The sequence below is a fragment of the Eleutherodactylus coqui genome, chromosome 9, assembly GCF_035609145.1.
Source record: "Eleutherodactylus coqui strain aEleCoq1 chromosome 9, aEleCoq1.hap1, whole genome shotgun sequence".
Classification (NCBI taxonomy): domain Eukaryota; kingdom Metazoa; phylum Chordata; class Amphibia; order Anura; family Eleutherodactylidae; genus Eleutherodactylus; species Eleutherodactylus coqui.
In genome coordinates, this window is record NC_089845.1 from 16,213,600 (window position 1) to 16,227,647 (window position 14,048).

Below are 14,048 nucleotides of genomic sequence, written 5' to 3' on the forward strand. Positions count from 1 at the left end.
ACCGCATACACACCACACACTAACACAACACACAGCCTACACATGCTTCAATGTACTGAATACACACAAGCACATGCTAGTATACCACACATACCGCATACACAGCCTACACATGCTTCAATGTACTGAATACACACAAGCACATGCTAGTACACCACACATACCGCATACACAGCCTACACATGCTTCAATGTACTGAATACACACAAGCACATGCTAGTGAACCACACATACCGCATACACACCACACACTAACACAACACACAGCCTACACATGCTTCAATGTACTGAATACACACAAGCACATGCTAGTGCACCACACATACCGCATACACACCACACACTAACACAACACACAGCCTACACATGCTTCAATGTACTGAATACACACAAGCACATGCTAGTGCACCACACATACCGCATACACACCACACACTAACACAACACACAGCCTACACATGCTTCAATGTACTGAATACACACAAGCACATGCTAGTATACCACACATACCGCATACACAGCCTACACATGCTTCAATGTACTGAATACACACAAGCACATGCTAGTATACCACACATACCGCATACACAGCCTACACATGCTTCAATGTACTGAATACACACAAGCACATGCTAGTGAACCACACATACCGCATACACACCACACACTAACACAACACACAGCCTACACATGCTTCAATGTACTGAATACACACAAGCACATGCTAGTGCACCACACATGCCGCATACACACCACACACTAACACAACACTTGCTAGTGCACCACACATGCCGCATACACACATACACCCGCCATATGTACTGCATGGACATGAGCCCCGATCTCTGCACTGACGGCTCGGCACGGGCTTGCTCTGTAACTACCCTCAGGCACACCAGCGACCCAAACAACCAATCAGGCTGCTGGAATTGCCGATTAGGGCAGAAGTGGGGTGGAAAAAGTGAATCTGCGCGCCGGACAGGGCGGGAAGGAGGCCGGCATTATGGATGTACTCCTCTCCTCAGAGGAAACCTTCCTAGAACCGCATGCAAACCGTCTTGACATCTGGAAAGGCGCGTAAGGCTGAGCGCAGCTCCAGTGGAGGCCGCTAGAGGGCAGTGCCGCCCAGCAGGCGCAGCAGGCCCTCACACTCCGCGGCTCGCCGCGTCCCGCCTCCTGCACATTCTGGGAGTCAACATGACTGCAGGAAGCACAACACAGCGAGACTGAATGACACACAGCAGACGGGAGAGCAGCGGATACTGCGCCGACATTCCCGCCGCCGCTGCAGCCTGTGTGCGCCTGCTGGCCTCCACGACATGCTCGGCTGACAGTCCCTGATGCGTCCTGCTGCTGACGACCATGTAAGCGGCCGCCGTTCCCTGCAAGTTATTACATGGATTCGGATGAAGTCCGACATAACAGCCTTATTTGGGGAAGCCAGTGAGTTCATTACATAATGCATGGTGTGTGAGCTGCAAAGGACGGAGAGTGGCTGCAATGCCGGGTGTGCAGAGCTGTGTCCCCTGTGGGTGATGCATCTAGTGCCTGCAAGGTATGTGCCCCTGTGGGTGATGCATCGAGTGGCTGCTAGGTATGTGCCCCTGTGGGTGATGCATCGAGTGGCTGCTAGGTATGTGCCCCTGTGGGTGATGCATCGAGTGGCTGCTAGGTATGTGCCCCTGTGGGTGATGCATCGAGTGCCTGCTAGGTATGTGCCCCTGTGGGTGATGCATCGAGTGGCTGCTAGGTATGTGCCCCTGTGGGTGATGCATCTAGTGCCTGCAAGGTATGTGCCCCCTGTGGGTGATGCATCTAGTGCCTGCAAGGTATGTGTCCCCTGTGGGTGATGCATCTAGTGCCTGCAAGGTATGTGCCCCTATGGGTGATGCATCTAGTGCCTGCAAGGTATGTGCCCCTGTGGGTGATGCATCTAGTGCCTGCAAGGTATGTGCCCCTGTGGGTGATGCATCGAGTGGCTGCTAGGTATGTGCCCCTGTGGGTGATGCATAGAGTGCATGCAAGGTATGTGCCCCCTATGGGTGATGCATCTAGTGCCTACTAGGTATGTGCCCCCTATGGGTGATGCATCGAGTGCCTGCAAGGTATGTGCCCCCGTGGGTGATGCATCGAGTGCCTGCAAGGTATGTGCCCCCTATGGGTGATGCATCGAGTGTCTGCAAGGTATGTGCCCCCTATGGGTGATGCATCGAGTGTCTGCAAGGTATGTGCCCCTGTGGGTGATGCATCGAGTGTCTGCAAGGTATGTGCCCCTGTGGGTGATGCATCGAGTGGCTGCTAGGTATGTGCCCCTGTGGGTGATGCATCGAGTGCCTGCAAGGTATGTGCCCCTGTGGGTGATGCATCGAGTGCCTGCAAGGTATGTGCCCCTGTGGGTGATGCATCGAGTGCCTGCAAGGTATGTGCCCCTGTGGGTGATGCATCGAGTGCCTGCAAGGTATGTGCCCCTGTGGGTGATGCATCGAGTGCATGCAAGGTATGTGCCCCTGTGGGTGATGCATCTAGTGTCTGCAAGGTATGTGCCCCTGTGGGTGATGCATCGAGTGCCTGCTAAGTATGTGCCCCTGTGGGTGATGCATCTAGTGCCTGCAAGGTATGTGCCCCTGTGGGTGATGCATCTAGTGCCTGCAAGGTATGTGCCCCTGTGGGTGATGCATCTAGTGCCTGCAAGGTATGTGCCCCTGTGGGTGATGCATCTAGTGCCTGCAAGGTACGTGCCCCTGTGGGTGATGCATCGAGTGTCTGCAAGGTACGTGCCCCTGTGGGTGATGCATCGAGTGTCTGCAAGGTACGTGCCCCTGTGGGTGATGCATCGAGTGGCTGCAAGGTACGTGCCCCTGTGGGTGATGCATCGAGTGGCTGCAAGGTATGTGCCCCTGTGGGTGATGCATCGAGTGCCTGCAAGGTATGTGCCCCTGTGGGCGATGCATCGAGTGCCTGCAAGGTATGTGCCCCTGTGGGCGATGCATCGAGTGCCTGCAAGGTATGTGCCCCTGTGGGCGATGCATCGAGTGCCTGCTAGGTATGTGCCCCTGTGGGCGATGCATCGAGTGCCTGCTAGGTATGTGCCCCTGTGGGCGATGCATCGAGTGCCTGCTAGGTATGTGCCCCTGTGGGCGATGCATCGAGTGCCTGCTAGGTATGTGCCCCTGTGGGCGATGCATCGAGTGCCTGCTAGGTATGTGCCCCTGTGGGCGATGCATCGAGTGCCTGCTAGCTATGTGCCCCTGTGGGTGATGCATCGAGTGCCTGCTAGCTATGTGCCCCTGTGGGTGATGCATCGAGTGCCTGCTAGCTATGTGCCCCTGTGGGTGATGCATCGAGTGCCTGCTAGCTATGTGCCCCTGTGGGTGATGCATCGAGTGCCTGCTAGCTATGTGCCCCTGTGGGTGATGCATCGAGTGCCTGCTAGCTATGTGCCCCTGTGGGTGATGCATCGAGTGCCTGCTAGCTATGTGCCCCTGTGGGTGATGCATCGAGTGCCTGCTAGCTATGTGCCCCTGTGGGTGATGCATCGAGTGCCTGCTAGCTATGTGCCCCTGTGGGTGATGCATCGAGTGCCTGCTAGCTATGTGCCCCTGTGGGTGATGCATCGAGTGCCTGCTAGCTATGTGCCCCTGTGGGTGATGCATCGAGTGCCTGCTAGCTATGTGCCCCTGTGGGTGATGCATCGAGTGCCTGCTAGCTATGTGCCCCTGTGGGTGATGCATCGAGTGCCTGCTAGCTATGTGCCCCTGTGGGTGATGCATCGAGTGCCTGCTAGCTATGTGCCCCTGTGGGTGATGCATCGAGTGCCTGCTAGCTATGTGCCCCTGTGGGTGATGCATCGAGTGCCTGCTAGCTATGTGCCCCTGTGGGTGATGCATCGAGTGCCTGCTAGCTATGTGCCCCTGTGGGTGATGCATCGAGTGCCTGCTAGCTATGTGCCCCTGTGGGTGATGCATCGAGTGCCTGCTAGCTATGTGCCCCTGTGGGTGATGGATCGAGTGCCTGCAAGGTATGTGCCCCTGTGGGTGATGCATTTTCTTTGTACCAGGCAGGTGCCCATATGGGGTGATGCGTATAGCGCAGGCTAGGCAGGTGCCCGTATTTGTGGGGATGCGTATAGCGCGGGACAGGCAGGTGCCCGTATGGGTAGGAAGGGATGCGTATAGCGCGGACCAGGCAGGTGTCCGTACGGGTTGGGATGCGTTTAGCGCGGGCCAGGCAGGTGCCCGTACGGGTTGGGATGCGTTTAGCGCGGGCCAGGCAGGTGCCCGTACGGGTTGGGATGCGTGTAGCGCGGGCCAGGCAGGTGCCCGTACGGGTTGGGATGCGTGTAGCGCGGGCCAGGCAGGTGCCCGTACGGGTTGGGATGCGTGTAGCGCGGGCCAGGCAGGTGCCCGTACGGGTTGGGATGCGTGTAGCGCGGGCCAGGCAGGTGCCCGTACGGGTTGGGATGCGTGTAGCGCGGGCCAGGCAGGTGCCCGTACGGGTTGGGATGCGTGTAGCGCGGGCCAGGCAGGTGCCCGTACGGGTTGGGATGCGTGTAGCGCGGGCCAGGCAGGTGCCCGTACGGGTTGGGATGCGTGTAGCGCGGGCCAGGCAGGTGCCCGTACGGGTTGGGATACGTGTAGCGCGGGCCAGGCAGGCGCCCGTACGGGTTGGGATGCGTGTAGCGCGGGCCAGGCAGGTGCCCGTACGGGTGGGGTTGCGTGTAGCGCGGGCCAGGCAGGTGCCCGTACGGGTTGGGATGCGTGTAGCGCGGGCCAGGCAGGTGCCCGTACGGGTTGGGATGCGTGTAGCGCGGGCCAGGCAGGTCCCCGTACGGGTTGGGATGCGTGTAGCGCGGGCCAGGCAGGTGCCCGTACGGGTTGGGATGCGTGTAGCGCGGGCCAGGCAGGTGCCCGTACGGGTTGGGATGCGTGTAGCGCGGGCCAGGCAGGCGCCCGTACGGGTTGGGATACGTGTAGCGCGGGCCAGGCAGGCGCCCGTACGGGTTGGGATGCGTGTAGCGCGGGCCAGGCAGGTGCCCGTATGGGTGGGGTTGCGTGTAGCGCGGGCCAGGCAGGTGCCCGTACGGGTTGGGATGCGTGTAGCGCGGGCCAGGCAGGTGCCCGTACGGGTTGGGATGCGTGTAGCGCGGGCCAGGCAGGTCCCCGTACGGGTTGGGATGCGTGTAGCGCGGGCCAGGCAGGTGCCCGTATGGGTGGGGTTGCGTGTAGCGTGGGCCAGGCAGGTGCCCGTACGGGTTGGGATGCGTGTAGCGCGGGCCAGGCAGGTGCCCGTATGGGTGGGGTTGCGTGTAGCGTGGGCCAGGCAGGTGCCCGTATGGGTGGGGTTGCGTGTAGCGTGGGCCAGGCAGGTCCCCGTACGGGTTGGGATGCTGGATATTTTCTAGCGCTCGCACACATCATCGGGCTGCAGTAAGGCTACAGATACTTGCCCTTGGATGTAATAATTTTTGGAACTTTTCCAACATTTCTGCCAATTTATGAGCATCATGTGACGTTTATAAACAATGCAGTCTTTTTCCATCAAAGTGTCGGAGAAGTATAGCGAACAGCTGCTGCGCGTTCCGTATACTTCATATCTGCAGGCCAAGATATGCCAAAAATGGCCAGTTCTTAGACTTGGATCCAGATGTGACGTGTGTAAGACCCGTTTACATGTAATGCGAAGCGCTTGGGCTGATTCTGCAGCACGGCGTGTTCTCTGCTACAGTGTTGCATTGCACACAAGAAACCCACATGTGTTTGTATTGCAGCGTGAAGAAGGGAATGTCCCTCGAAATCTGACAATGAAAACACCTATAAGAGGGAAATTACAGTAAATGTACAGAAGTCCACTGGAAGGAAGAGGAGGAGGAGGAGGAGGAGGAGGGGGGGATCCAGAGCCTGAAGAATGAGCGAGCATCTCCGAGACCCAGCGCTCACCACTAAAGTGTAACCTTGCAGGCGCTTTCTGAGACCCGGGCAGGCTGAGATCTTAGTATATTATTATATCAAGGTTCCTGTTTTTCCACCATTGGCCGATATGGCTCATCGGAGGAGAGGAGGCTATGACCATCGGGACATTGTGGTAAAGTACATCCATTATAAGCTGTCACAGAGGGGCTACGAATGGGAAGAAGGGAGACAGATATCTTCTGGCCTCCTGGCTACTTCTGCTGCTAACAATAATCTTACTAATGAGGGAGAGGTGTCTACCATACCCGCTGGGGCCACCGGGCAGCCTCCTTCAGATTCTCCTGCTGCTTCCTCTTCAGACAACGAATCTCCAAGTGATTTACCAGGACCACTTCTAGACAACGCTCCTGCTGCTCCCCGAAGCTCTCCATCTGCTGCATCCCCCATTCCTTCACCCCAGGCAGATTTGGATGTTGCCCAAAGAGAAGGCAATGATGACGAAGACGACGCCGGTCAACCACTAGATGAACCTAATGCTGAAGATGCTCCTCTACAACCTGTTCCTCCTGCGTTATTCCAGACACTGAGTCGTGCGGGAGATGAGTTCTCCAATTTGTACCAGCAAGACTTCAGACATATCTCAGGGCTCCTCCACCTGACCCCATCCACAGTTCGTCTTCGTTTTGCCGCGGTGGTGGAGGAGCTGTTTCATGATGGGGTAAATTGGGGCAGAATTGTGGCATTCTTTGAGTTTGGAGGAGTCATGTGTGTAGAGAGTGTGAATCGGGAGATGTCCCCTTTGGTAGATTCCATTGCTGGATGGATGACGGAGTACCTGAATAGACATCTACAGAACTGGATTCAAGAACAGGGAGGATGGGTATGTTACCTTTTTTTGGTTGTCTTTACGTTGTAGCATGTACTTACTGTATTCACACGGTTTATGTCGCTCGAGGAAAATGTGCTGAATGAAAATGGGGTTTGGAAAACTCTTCTCCGTCATTGATGGGAGAGGCTTAGAAGAAACCTGTTGATAAGTCCCATGCGACAAGGCGTTTTAGCACCTGTGGTTCTACTATTGGTTTCCCGTCTGACATTTCAAGTGTTAAACTTTCATATACAACCGGTTCTTAGGGTGGCTTCACACCTGCATTGGGGACTCCGCTTTCCTGCTCTATTTGGAGAGCAGGGAAGGGGAATCCCTCGCGCCTGAACGGTTCTGTCTCTGCATAGAACCAAGCAGTGCCAGGCGGGTCCCCATTGATTATAGTGGGGACTGCCTGCTTTCCGTCCAGATCTTGGAGATCGATGGAGTGGTAAGAATTTCACTTTAGAAAAGGGATAAGCTTTAGGGCTTCTACCCTAGGATTATGAAACCAATGATTTTCAATGGTTTCATACTCATTAGTGATCTTTACTCTCAAGCCTCGCAGCGCAGAGAAAAAAATCCTGAGATATCGCTCAGTGTTTTCAATGGAGTCGGCGGCAGCAGCGCCAGCCCCATTGAAAACATAGGGAGCGGGGATGAAGGAATCCTTTGCCACAGCTATCACAGCTGTAGCAGAAGTCCATGATGCTATCCTATTGCTTTCAATGGGGTCGGCACTTCTGCTTTTCTAACATAGTAACATAGTATGTTCGGCCAAATGAAGACAATGTCCATCTAGTCAGTCTAGACATTAGACCTCCGTCATGTTTCCGATCACCTTCCGCAAGGCACGTAACTGAGAAAGGTCATTGCCGAATTCTGTTAACATAGTATGTTAGGCTGAATGAAGACAATGTCTATCTAGTTCAGCCTGTTTCAACCTCCTTGTTGATCCAGAGGAAAGCAAAAAACCCCAAGAGGCAGAAGGCAATTAGCCCTTTTGGGGAAAAAATACCTTCTCGACTCCCTAATGGCAGTCAGACTAATCCCTGGATCAGCCTCTGATAGTTCCTACCTGTCTAGTTCCTACCTGTCCTACCCAGGTCAACAACCCGCTGGTCACCTAAAATTTATATCCTGTAGTATCCTTCCGCTCCAGAAAGACATCTAGTTCCCTCCTAAACTCCTCTATGGATTTTGGCATCACCACATCCTCAGGCAGAGAGTTCCACAGTCTAACTGCTCTTACAGTAAAGAACCCCCTTCTGTGTTGGTGATGAAACCTGCTTTCTTCTAGACGTAGCGGATGCCCTCTTGTTACTGTCGCAGTCCTGGGTATAAACAGATCCTGGGAGAGATCCTTGTATTGTCCCCTCATGTATTTATACATGGTTATTTGGTCGCTTTAGCTTTTTTTCCAGGGTGAATAATCCCAATTTTGATGCCTCTCTGGGTATTCCAGTCCCATCATTCCATGTATTAGTTTAGTTGCCCTTCTTTGAACCCCCTCAAGCACTGTGACATCTTTCCTGAGCTCTGGTGTCCAGAACTGTATGCAGTATTCCATGTGAGGCCTGAAAAGTGCCTTATATAGTGGGAGGATAATGTTCCCGTCCCTCGCCCCTATACCTCTTTTAATGCACTCCAAGACTTTATTTGCTTTTGCAGCAGCTGACTGGCATTGGTTACTCCAGTTAAATCTACAATTCACTAGTTCTCTCTGGCCCCAGCAGTTGTCCTTTGCAGTTGTCTTCTGGAGGCCAAGGATTGAAAATTCCCCGCCCCCATAAAGTGTTGGTCTGATTGGCTAGGCACTGTGACCAATCACAGGCAGCGCTCAGCTGTCATTCAATGGTTGAGCGCTGCCTGTGATTGACTGAGCGCTCAGCCCATGAGACCAGCGCTTTCTGAGGGTGGGGATTTTTCAATCCCCAGCCTCCAGAAGACGACTGCCGGGGCCGGAGAGAAGAGCCGGACTGCTCTTTTAGGCGAGTATAATTTAACTTTTTTAACAGCTAGGGATGATTTTCAGGGAAGGACTTATATTTCAAGCCCCTCCCTGAAACTCATCGCTGCAGGGATTGCCTGCAACCCACTGCTTTCAATGGGACCGCAGCAGCGCCTGCCCCATTGAAAGCAATGGGATAGCATCACGGAGAGCAGTGGCAGAAGTCCGCGATGTACTTATGTTTTCAGTGGGGCAGGCGCTGCTGTCACTGGCCCCATTGAAAACAATGAGTAATATTGCAGAGCTTTCTCTGAGCTGCAAGGCTTTCTCATCACAAGAAAAAATATCGCTAGTGGGTAGGCACCCTAAAGGGGTTAAAAAAAAAAAGTTTAAAAGGGCTTAAAGGAAAAGAAATGGAATACTTCCCTGTGCAGTGCAGTGCCCGCCACATGGAACCCGGAAGAAGTGGCCGGCGGTCACGTGACGTTCATTGTGCGTATAACCGCTCATCCACTCAAGGCTTCAGCAGCCATAGAAGAATCGCTGCTGAAGCCTGTGAGCGGCTGAGCGATCACGAGACCACTGGCTGCGTCTTCTGTGCTTCATGTCGTGAGCACCAGGGTTGCAGTTTTATACGCTGAGCCGCCGGGATAAAGTATTAAGTTTCTCTTCATTTAAGCCCTGTTTTACCTTTTCTTTTTTTTTCCTTCTAAATTTCAGAAAAATCCCTTTTCATCGTATCCCTTTTCCTTTCTAAACTCACATTACCACTCCATCAATAACTTAGATGGGTTTTGCAGGCATAAATACTATTGATGACCTACCATCAAGATAGGTCATCAGTAGTTGATCGGCCGGGGTCTATCGCTCGGGACCCCGACCGATCAGCTGTGTGGGTGCATGCGGTCAGCGCTGCAATGGCAGAGATCGACGCGAAAGCCTCTGCGCCGAACTCTGTGTAGGTCGAAGCGGAAGCCCCCTCCACTCTGTTACTGTAGCGCTGACAGCATGCACCCGCACAGCTGATTGGTCATGGTCCTGAGCGACGGATCCTGGCCGATCAACTACTGATGAGCTATCTTCATGGTAGGTCGTCAATAGTATTTTTATGCCTGGAAAGCCCCCCCCCCCACCCCCTTTTTTTTTTTTTTTTTTTTTTTTTATAAATGTCTGGGAACCCCCCTTTAATTTGACGCTAATTGTACCAAGTTCATTGGGTGTACTAGGAACATGTGAACAGTCTAATGGCTACTGCACTGTTACTGTTGGCAAATAAAGCACAACTGAGTAGCGATCTTGGCTCAACCAACTCTTGTTGAGATGCCTCTTTATACAAAGTAGTTTCATCATTTCTATAACAATATTACACCCTTTTTGGGAACTTGTAACTTGATGAATTTGTCCCGTTAAGGGTGCCTACCCACTGGCGATTTTTTTTTTTAATTTTTTTTTTTAAATTTTTATTTTCCTGTGATGTTTTGCGTTTTTTCTCAAGAGCAATTAGTATAGAATGTGTTCTTGTCCATCTGGGTTTTTTTCCGTTTCGTGGGCTTTTTTCACATAGGAACTGTCAGTTGCATATGTCTCCTTATTTTTCTCTTAATGCACCCATGATTGTCAATGGAGGGCTGCAAAAAACGCGGCGAAAACGCTGCATTTTTCACGCGCGAAAATCGGCAACGCAAGTGGGTAGGCGCCCTTAGTCTTGGAATTTGGATCCTTATTTAAAACAGTAGAAATTTTGTAGAAAAGCCTTTAGCGTCCTATGAGTAGAGAGGCGAGTCCTGCTATATGATAATCCTCCGATACCCAGTCCCCCTTGGTTTAGTAGAGGCTTTGTCTTGGTTCGGCAGGTTTGTGTTTTGTGTATTAGCTAATTGATGGGTTTTTTGTACTAGAATATCAAGTGTGATTGAAAATGTTTTTTATGGGCCATCAAAGTCAAGTTGGCTCCTAGAACATGCTAATCAATCCCAAACTATATTGCCGATGACCTTTGAGCAGCAGCCCACTGGTGGTAATGGAGAAATGACAAATCTTGTAACATTAAAGAAGCGTTCTGACAGAAGACAATGTAGATCTACTAAGTGAAATGCACCACAATATTTGTACAATTTGCTCCAAAAAACTGGCGTATGTATTTTGCATGGCTTTGGGGGCGTGGCTAACTGAAGGGTCTGGCTTTGGGGGCGTGGCTAACTGAAGGGTCTGGCTTTGGATGAGGCATGTGCATAAATTTTGCCTACAAAAAACCAGTAGAGGATGTAGTTAGACAACGGCGTGTTAAAGATGCACTTAGTGTATCCAGCATGAGCCATTGTAATGAATTTGCCGCATCTTCAGACTACTTAGTCTAACTATTAGACAGGGTTACCAAATCTGCCCCATTGACTCCTCAGCGGGGCTCACACCACTATGCGTGCCATATGAGAGTCCCGTGCTACCGGTACGCAATGACATGCTGTGAATTTTTTTTTAAATTTTATTTATTATTGATCCTCTCGGGCGCTGTGTCTTTACCGGTCTTGACGGATCCTCTCGGGCGCTGTGTCTTTACCAGTCTTGACGGATCCTCTCAGGGGCGCTGTGTCTTTACCAGTCTTGACGGATCCTCTCAGGGGCGCTGTGTCTTTACCGGTCTTGACGGATCCTCTCGGGCGCTGTGTCTTTACCAGTCTTGACGGATCCTCTCAGGGGTGCTGTGTCTTTACCAGTCTTGACGGATCCTCTCAGGGGCGCTGTGTCTTGACCGGGTCTTGACGGATCCTCTCAGGGGCGCTGTGTCTTGACTGGGTCTTGACGGATCCTCTCAGGGGCGCTGTGTCTTGACCGGGTCTTGACGGATCCTCTCAGGGGCGCTGTGTCTTGACCGGGTCTTGACGGATCCTCTCAGGGGCGCTGTGTCTTGACCGGGTCTTGACGGATCCTCTCAGGGGCGCTGTGTCTTGACCGGGTCTTGACGGATCCTCTCAGGGGCGCTGTGTCTTTACCGGGTCTTGACGGATCCTCTCAGGGGCGCTGTGTCTTTACCGGGTCTTGACGGATCCTCTCAGGGGCGCTGTGTCTTTACCGGGTCTTGACGGATCCTCTCAGGGGCGCTGTGTCTTGACCGGGTCTTGACGGATCCTCTCAGGGGCGCTGTGTCTTGACCGGGTCTTGACGGATCCTCTCAGGGGCGCTGTGTCTTTACCGGGTCTTGACGGATCCACTCAGGGGCGCTGTGTCTCTACCGGATCTTGACGGATCCTCTCAGGGGCGCTGTGTCTTTACCGGATCTTGACGGATCCTCTCAGGGGCGCTGTGTCTTTACCGGATCTTGACGGATCCTCTCAGGGGCGCTGTGTCTTTACCCGTCTTGACGGATCCTCTCAGGGGCGCTGTGTCTTTACCCGTCTTGACGGATCCTCTCAGGGGCGCTGTGTCTTTACCCGTCTTGACGGATCCTCTCAGGGGCGCTGTGTCTTTACCCGTCTTGACGGATCCTCTCAGGGGCGCTGTGTCTTTACCCGTCTTGACGGATCCTCTCAGGGGCGCTGTGTCTTTACCCGTCTTGACGGATCCTCTCAGGGGCGCTGTGTCTTTACCCGTCTTGACGGATCCTCTCAGGGGCGCTGTGTCTTTACCCGTCTTGACGGATCCTCTCAGGGGCGCTGTGTCTTTACCCGTCTTGACGGATCCTCTCAGGGGCGCTGTGTCTTTACCCGTCTTGACGGATCCTCTCAGGGGCGCTGTGTCTTTACCCGTCTTGACGGATCCTCTCAGGGGCGCTGTGTCGTTACCAGTTTCCCTCCCAGGAATGTTTTTGTGCTGTGTGTTGTTTTTAACACCTCAGTAGTTTTAGGGCATTTTTCCACCTACTTGTTCCCTTTAGTCTAAGGTAAAGGTTACAGTAAGTGCTTTGTTCTTTTGTCATGGCAGACATTTCTATTCAGTCCCATTGATTTATTTCCCCCCACAAGGGAACAGCGTGCCATTCCGGATGTCAAAATAATGCAGACAATTGCCAAATTGCTTTCCCCTCTTCCAATAATGTGCATTAGAAGAAGATTGAAATGTAGCTTTCCTGTTCCCGTCAGATCCGTTGGATGTTAATACAGATCGGCGGCGCTGAAACAAATCTTATTAACCCCTCCATTCACTAACCGGAAACACCTCTCTAACATCCACTTGTCTCACACTGATAATCCCAAAGGATAAATAGTCAAAATGATTGAACCCACCAGATTCCATCTGACCTACTGCATGTATCAATGTTTCCGAAGCAGGCTGTTAGCGCTGCAGTGGGCGCTGCTGAAGTGTTGGCGCTGCAGCGGGCACTGGTTTAATGTGGGCGCTGCTGGAATGTGGGGTTTATCTTGCTGTAATGGCAAAAAATGTTACTATTATGGTAGCAAAAGACAAAATATGTGTATATAAGTAGGCATTTCTGAGCTGTTCATCACCCCTTAAGGAGACCCCTAGGGTAATGTATACAAATAAGGAAGATGGAACAATACAGCGCCTTTTGGAAGGCAGTGCTCCTGCTAATCAATGTCTGACCCTTTATACAGGTCTTTAGAAAAATGATTAAGGATTGAAAACCAAGCCAGGATCCAGAATTCCCAGTAATTAGATTGAAGTTCCTCCTCTGATTTAATTTTCTAGATATTTAAAAACTTATTTTGCATTTTTTAGCTATGTATAATTGTTGTATTTTTTTCAGACTGACACAATATGGAAACTGGCAGCAAGCTGTCTTGGATGTATAATTAGCGACTGTTTTTAAATGCCTTAAAGAGCCCTTTACGTAGAACGATTATCGCTAATTGCTGTATTGTGAGAAACTGAATTATCGTTCAGTATAAAATTGAGCAAGCATAGACCCGTGAATGATAATTCATTCGCTTATCGCTCTTCACACAGGCAGATTAGATTGTCAGGTTTTTAAGCCTGCATAAAATGATTGAACAGGAAGTTGTTCATCTATGAACTGCTGCCTGTTTGTTCTGAAGGCGGCTGGAGTTTCTTGGAGCGATATTACATTCACCCCGTGTAAATGCAGCCTAAGGCTGCATTCACACAAACGTTTATCGGCTCGGTTTTCACGCCGAGCCTATATACGGCGTCTCTCTCTGAGGGGGGGGGGGGGGGGGGAGGCTGGAAGAGCCAGGAGCAGTGCTCTGAGCTCCCGCCCCCTCTGCCTCCTCTCCGCCCCCTCTGCACTATTTGCAATGAAAGGAGGCCGGATGGGGGAGGGCTAAGTTCCGAGATTTAGCCCTGCCCCCATCCCGCCTCCCCCCATTGCAAATGGTGCAGGGGGGCGGAGAGGAGACAGAGGGGGGGC

At 52.3% G+C, this 14,048-nt stretch overlaps 1 protein-coding gene across 2 annotated transcripts in view; it reads left to right on the forward strand.

Moving 5' to 3' along the window:
- The first annotated feature begins 1,232 nt into the window (after window positions 1-1,232).
- BCL2 (BCL2 apoptosis regulator) overlaps window positions 1,233-14,048 on the forward strand; it is a 166,114-nt gene continuing 153,298 nt past the window's right edge. Inside the window, exons 1-2 of one of the 2 annotated variants that reach the window (XM_066579157.1) lie at window positions 1,233-1,443; window positions 5,768-6,789. In XM_066579157.1, coding sequence (XP_066435254.1) covers window positions 6,037-6,789 — 753 coding nt within the window. In that variant the 5' untranslated portion in view covers window positions 1,233-1,443; window positions 5,768-6,036. The remainder of the gene's footprint in view (window positions 1,444-5,767; window positions 6,790-14,048) is intronic. The other variant, XM_066579158.1, reaches the window with a different exon arrangement.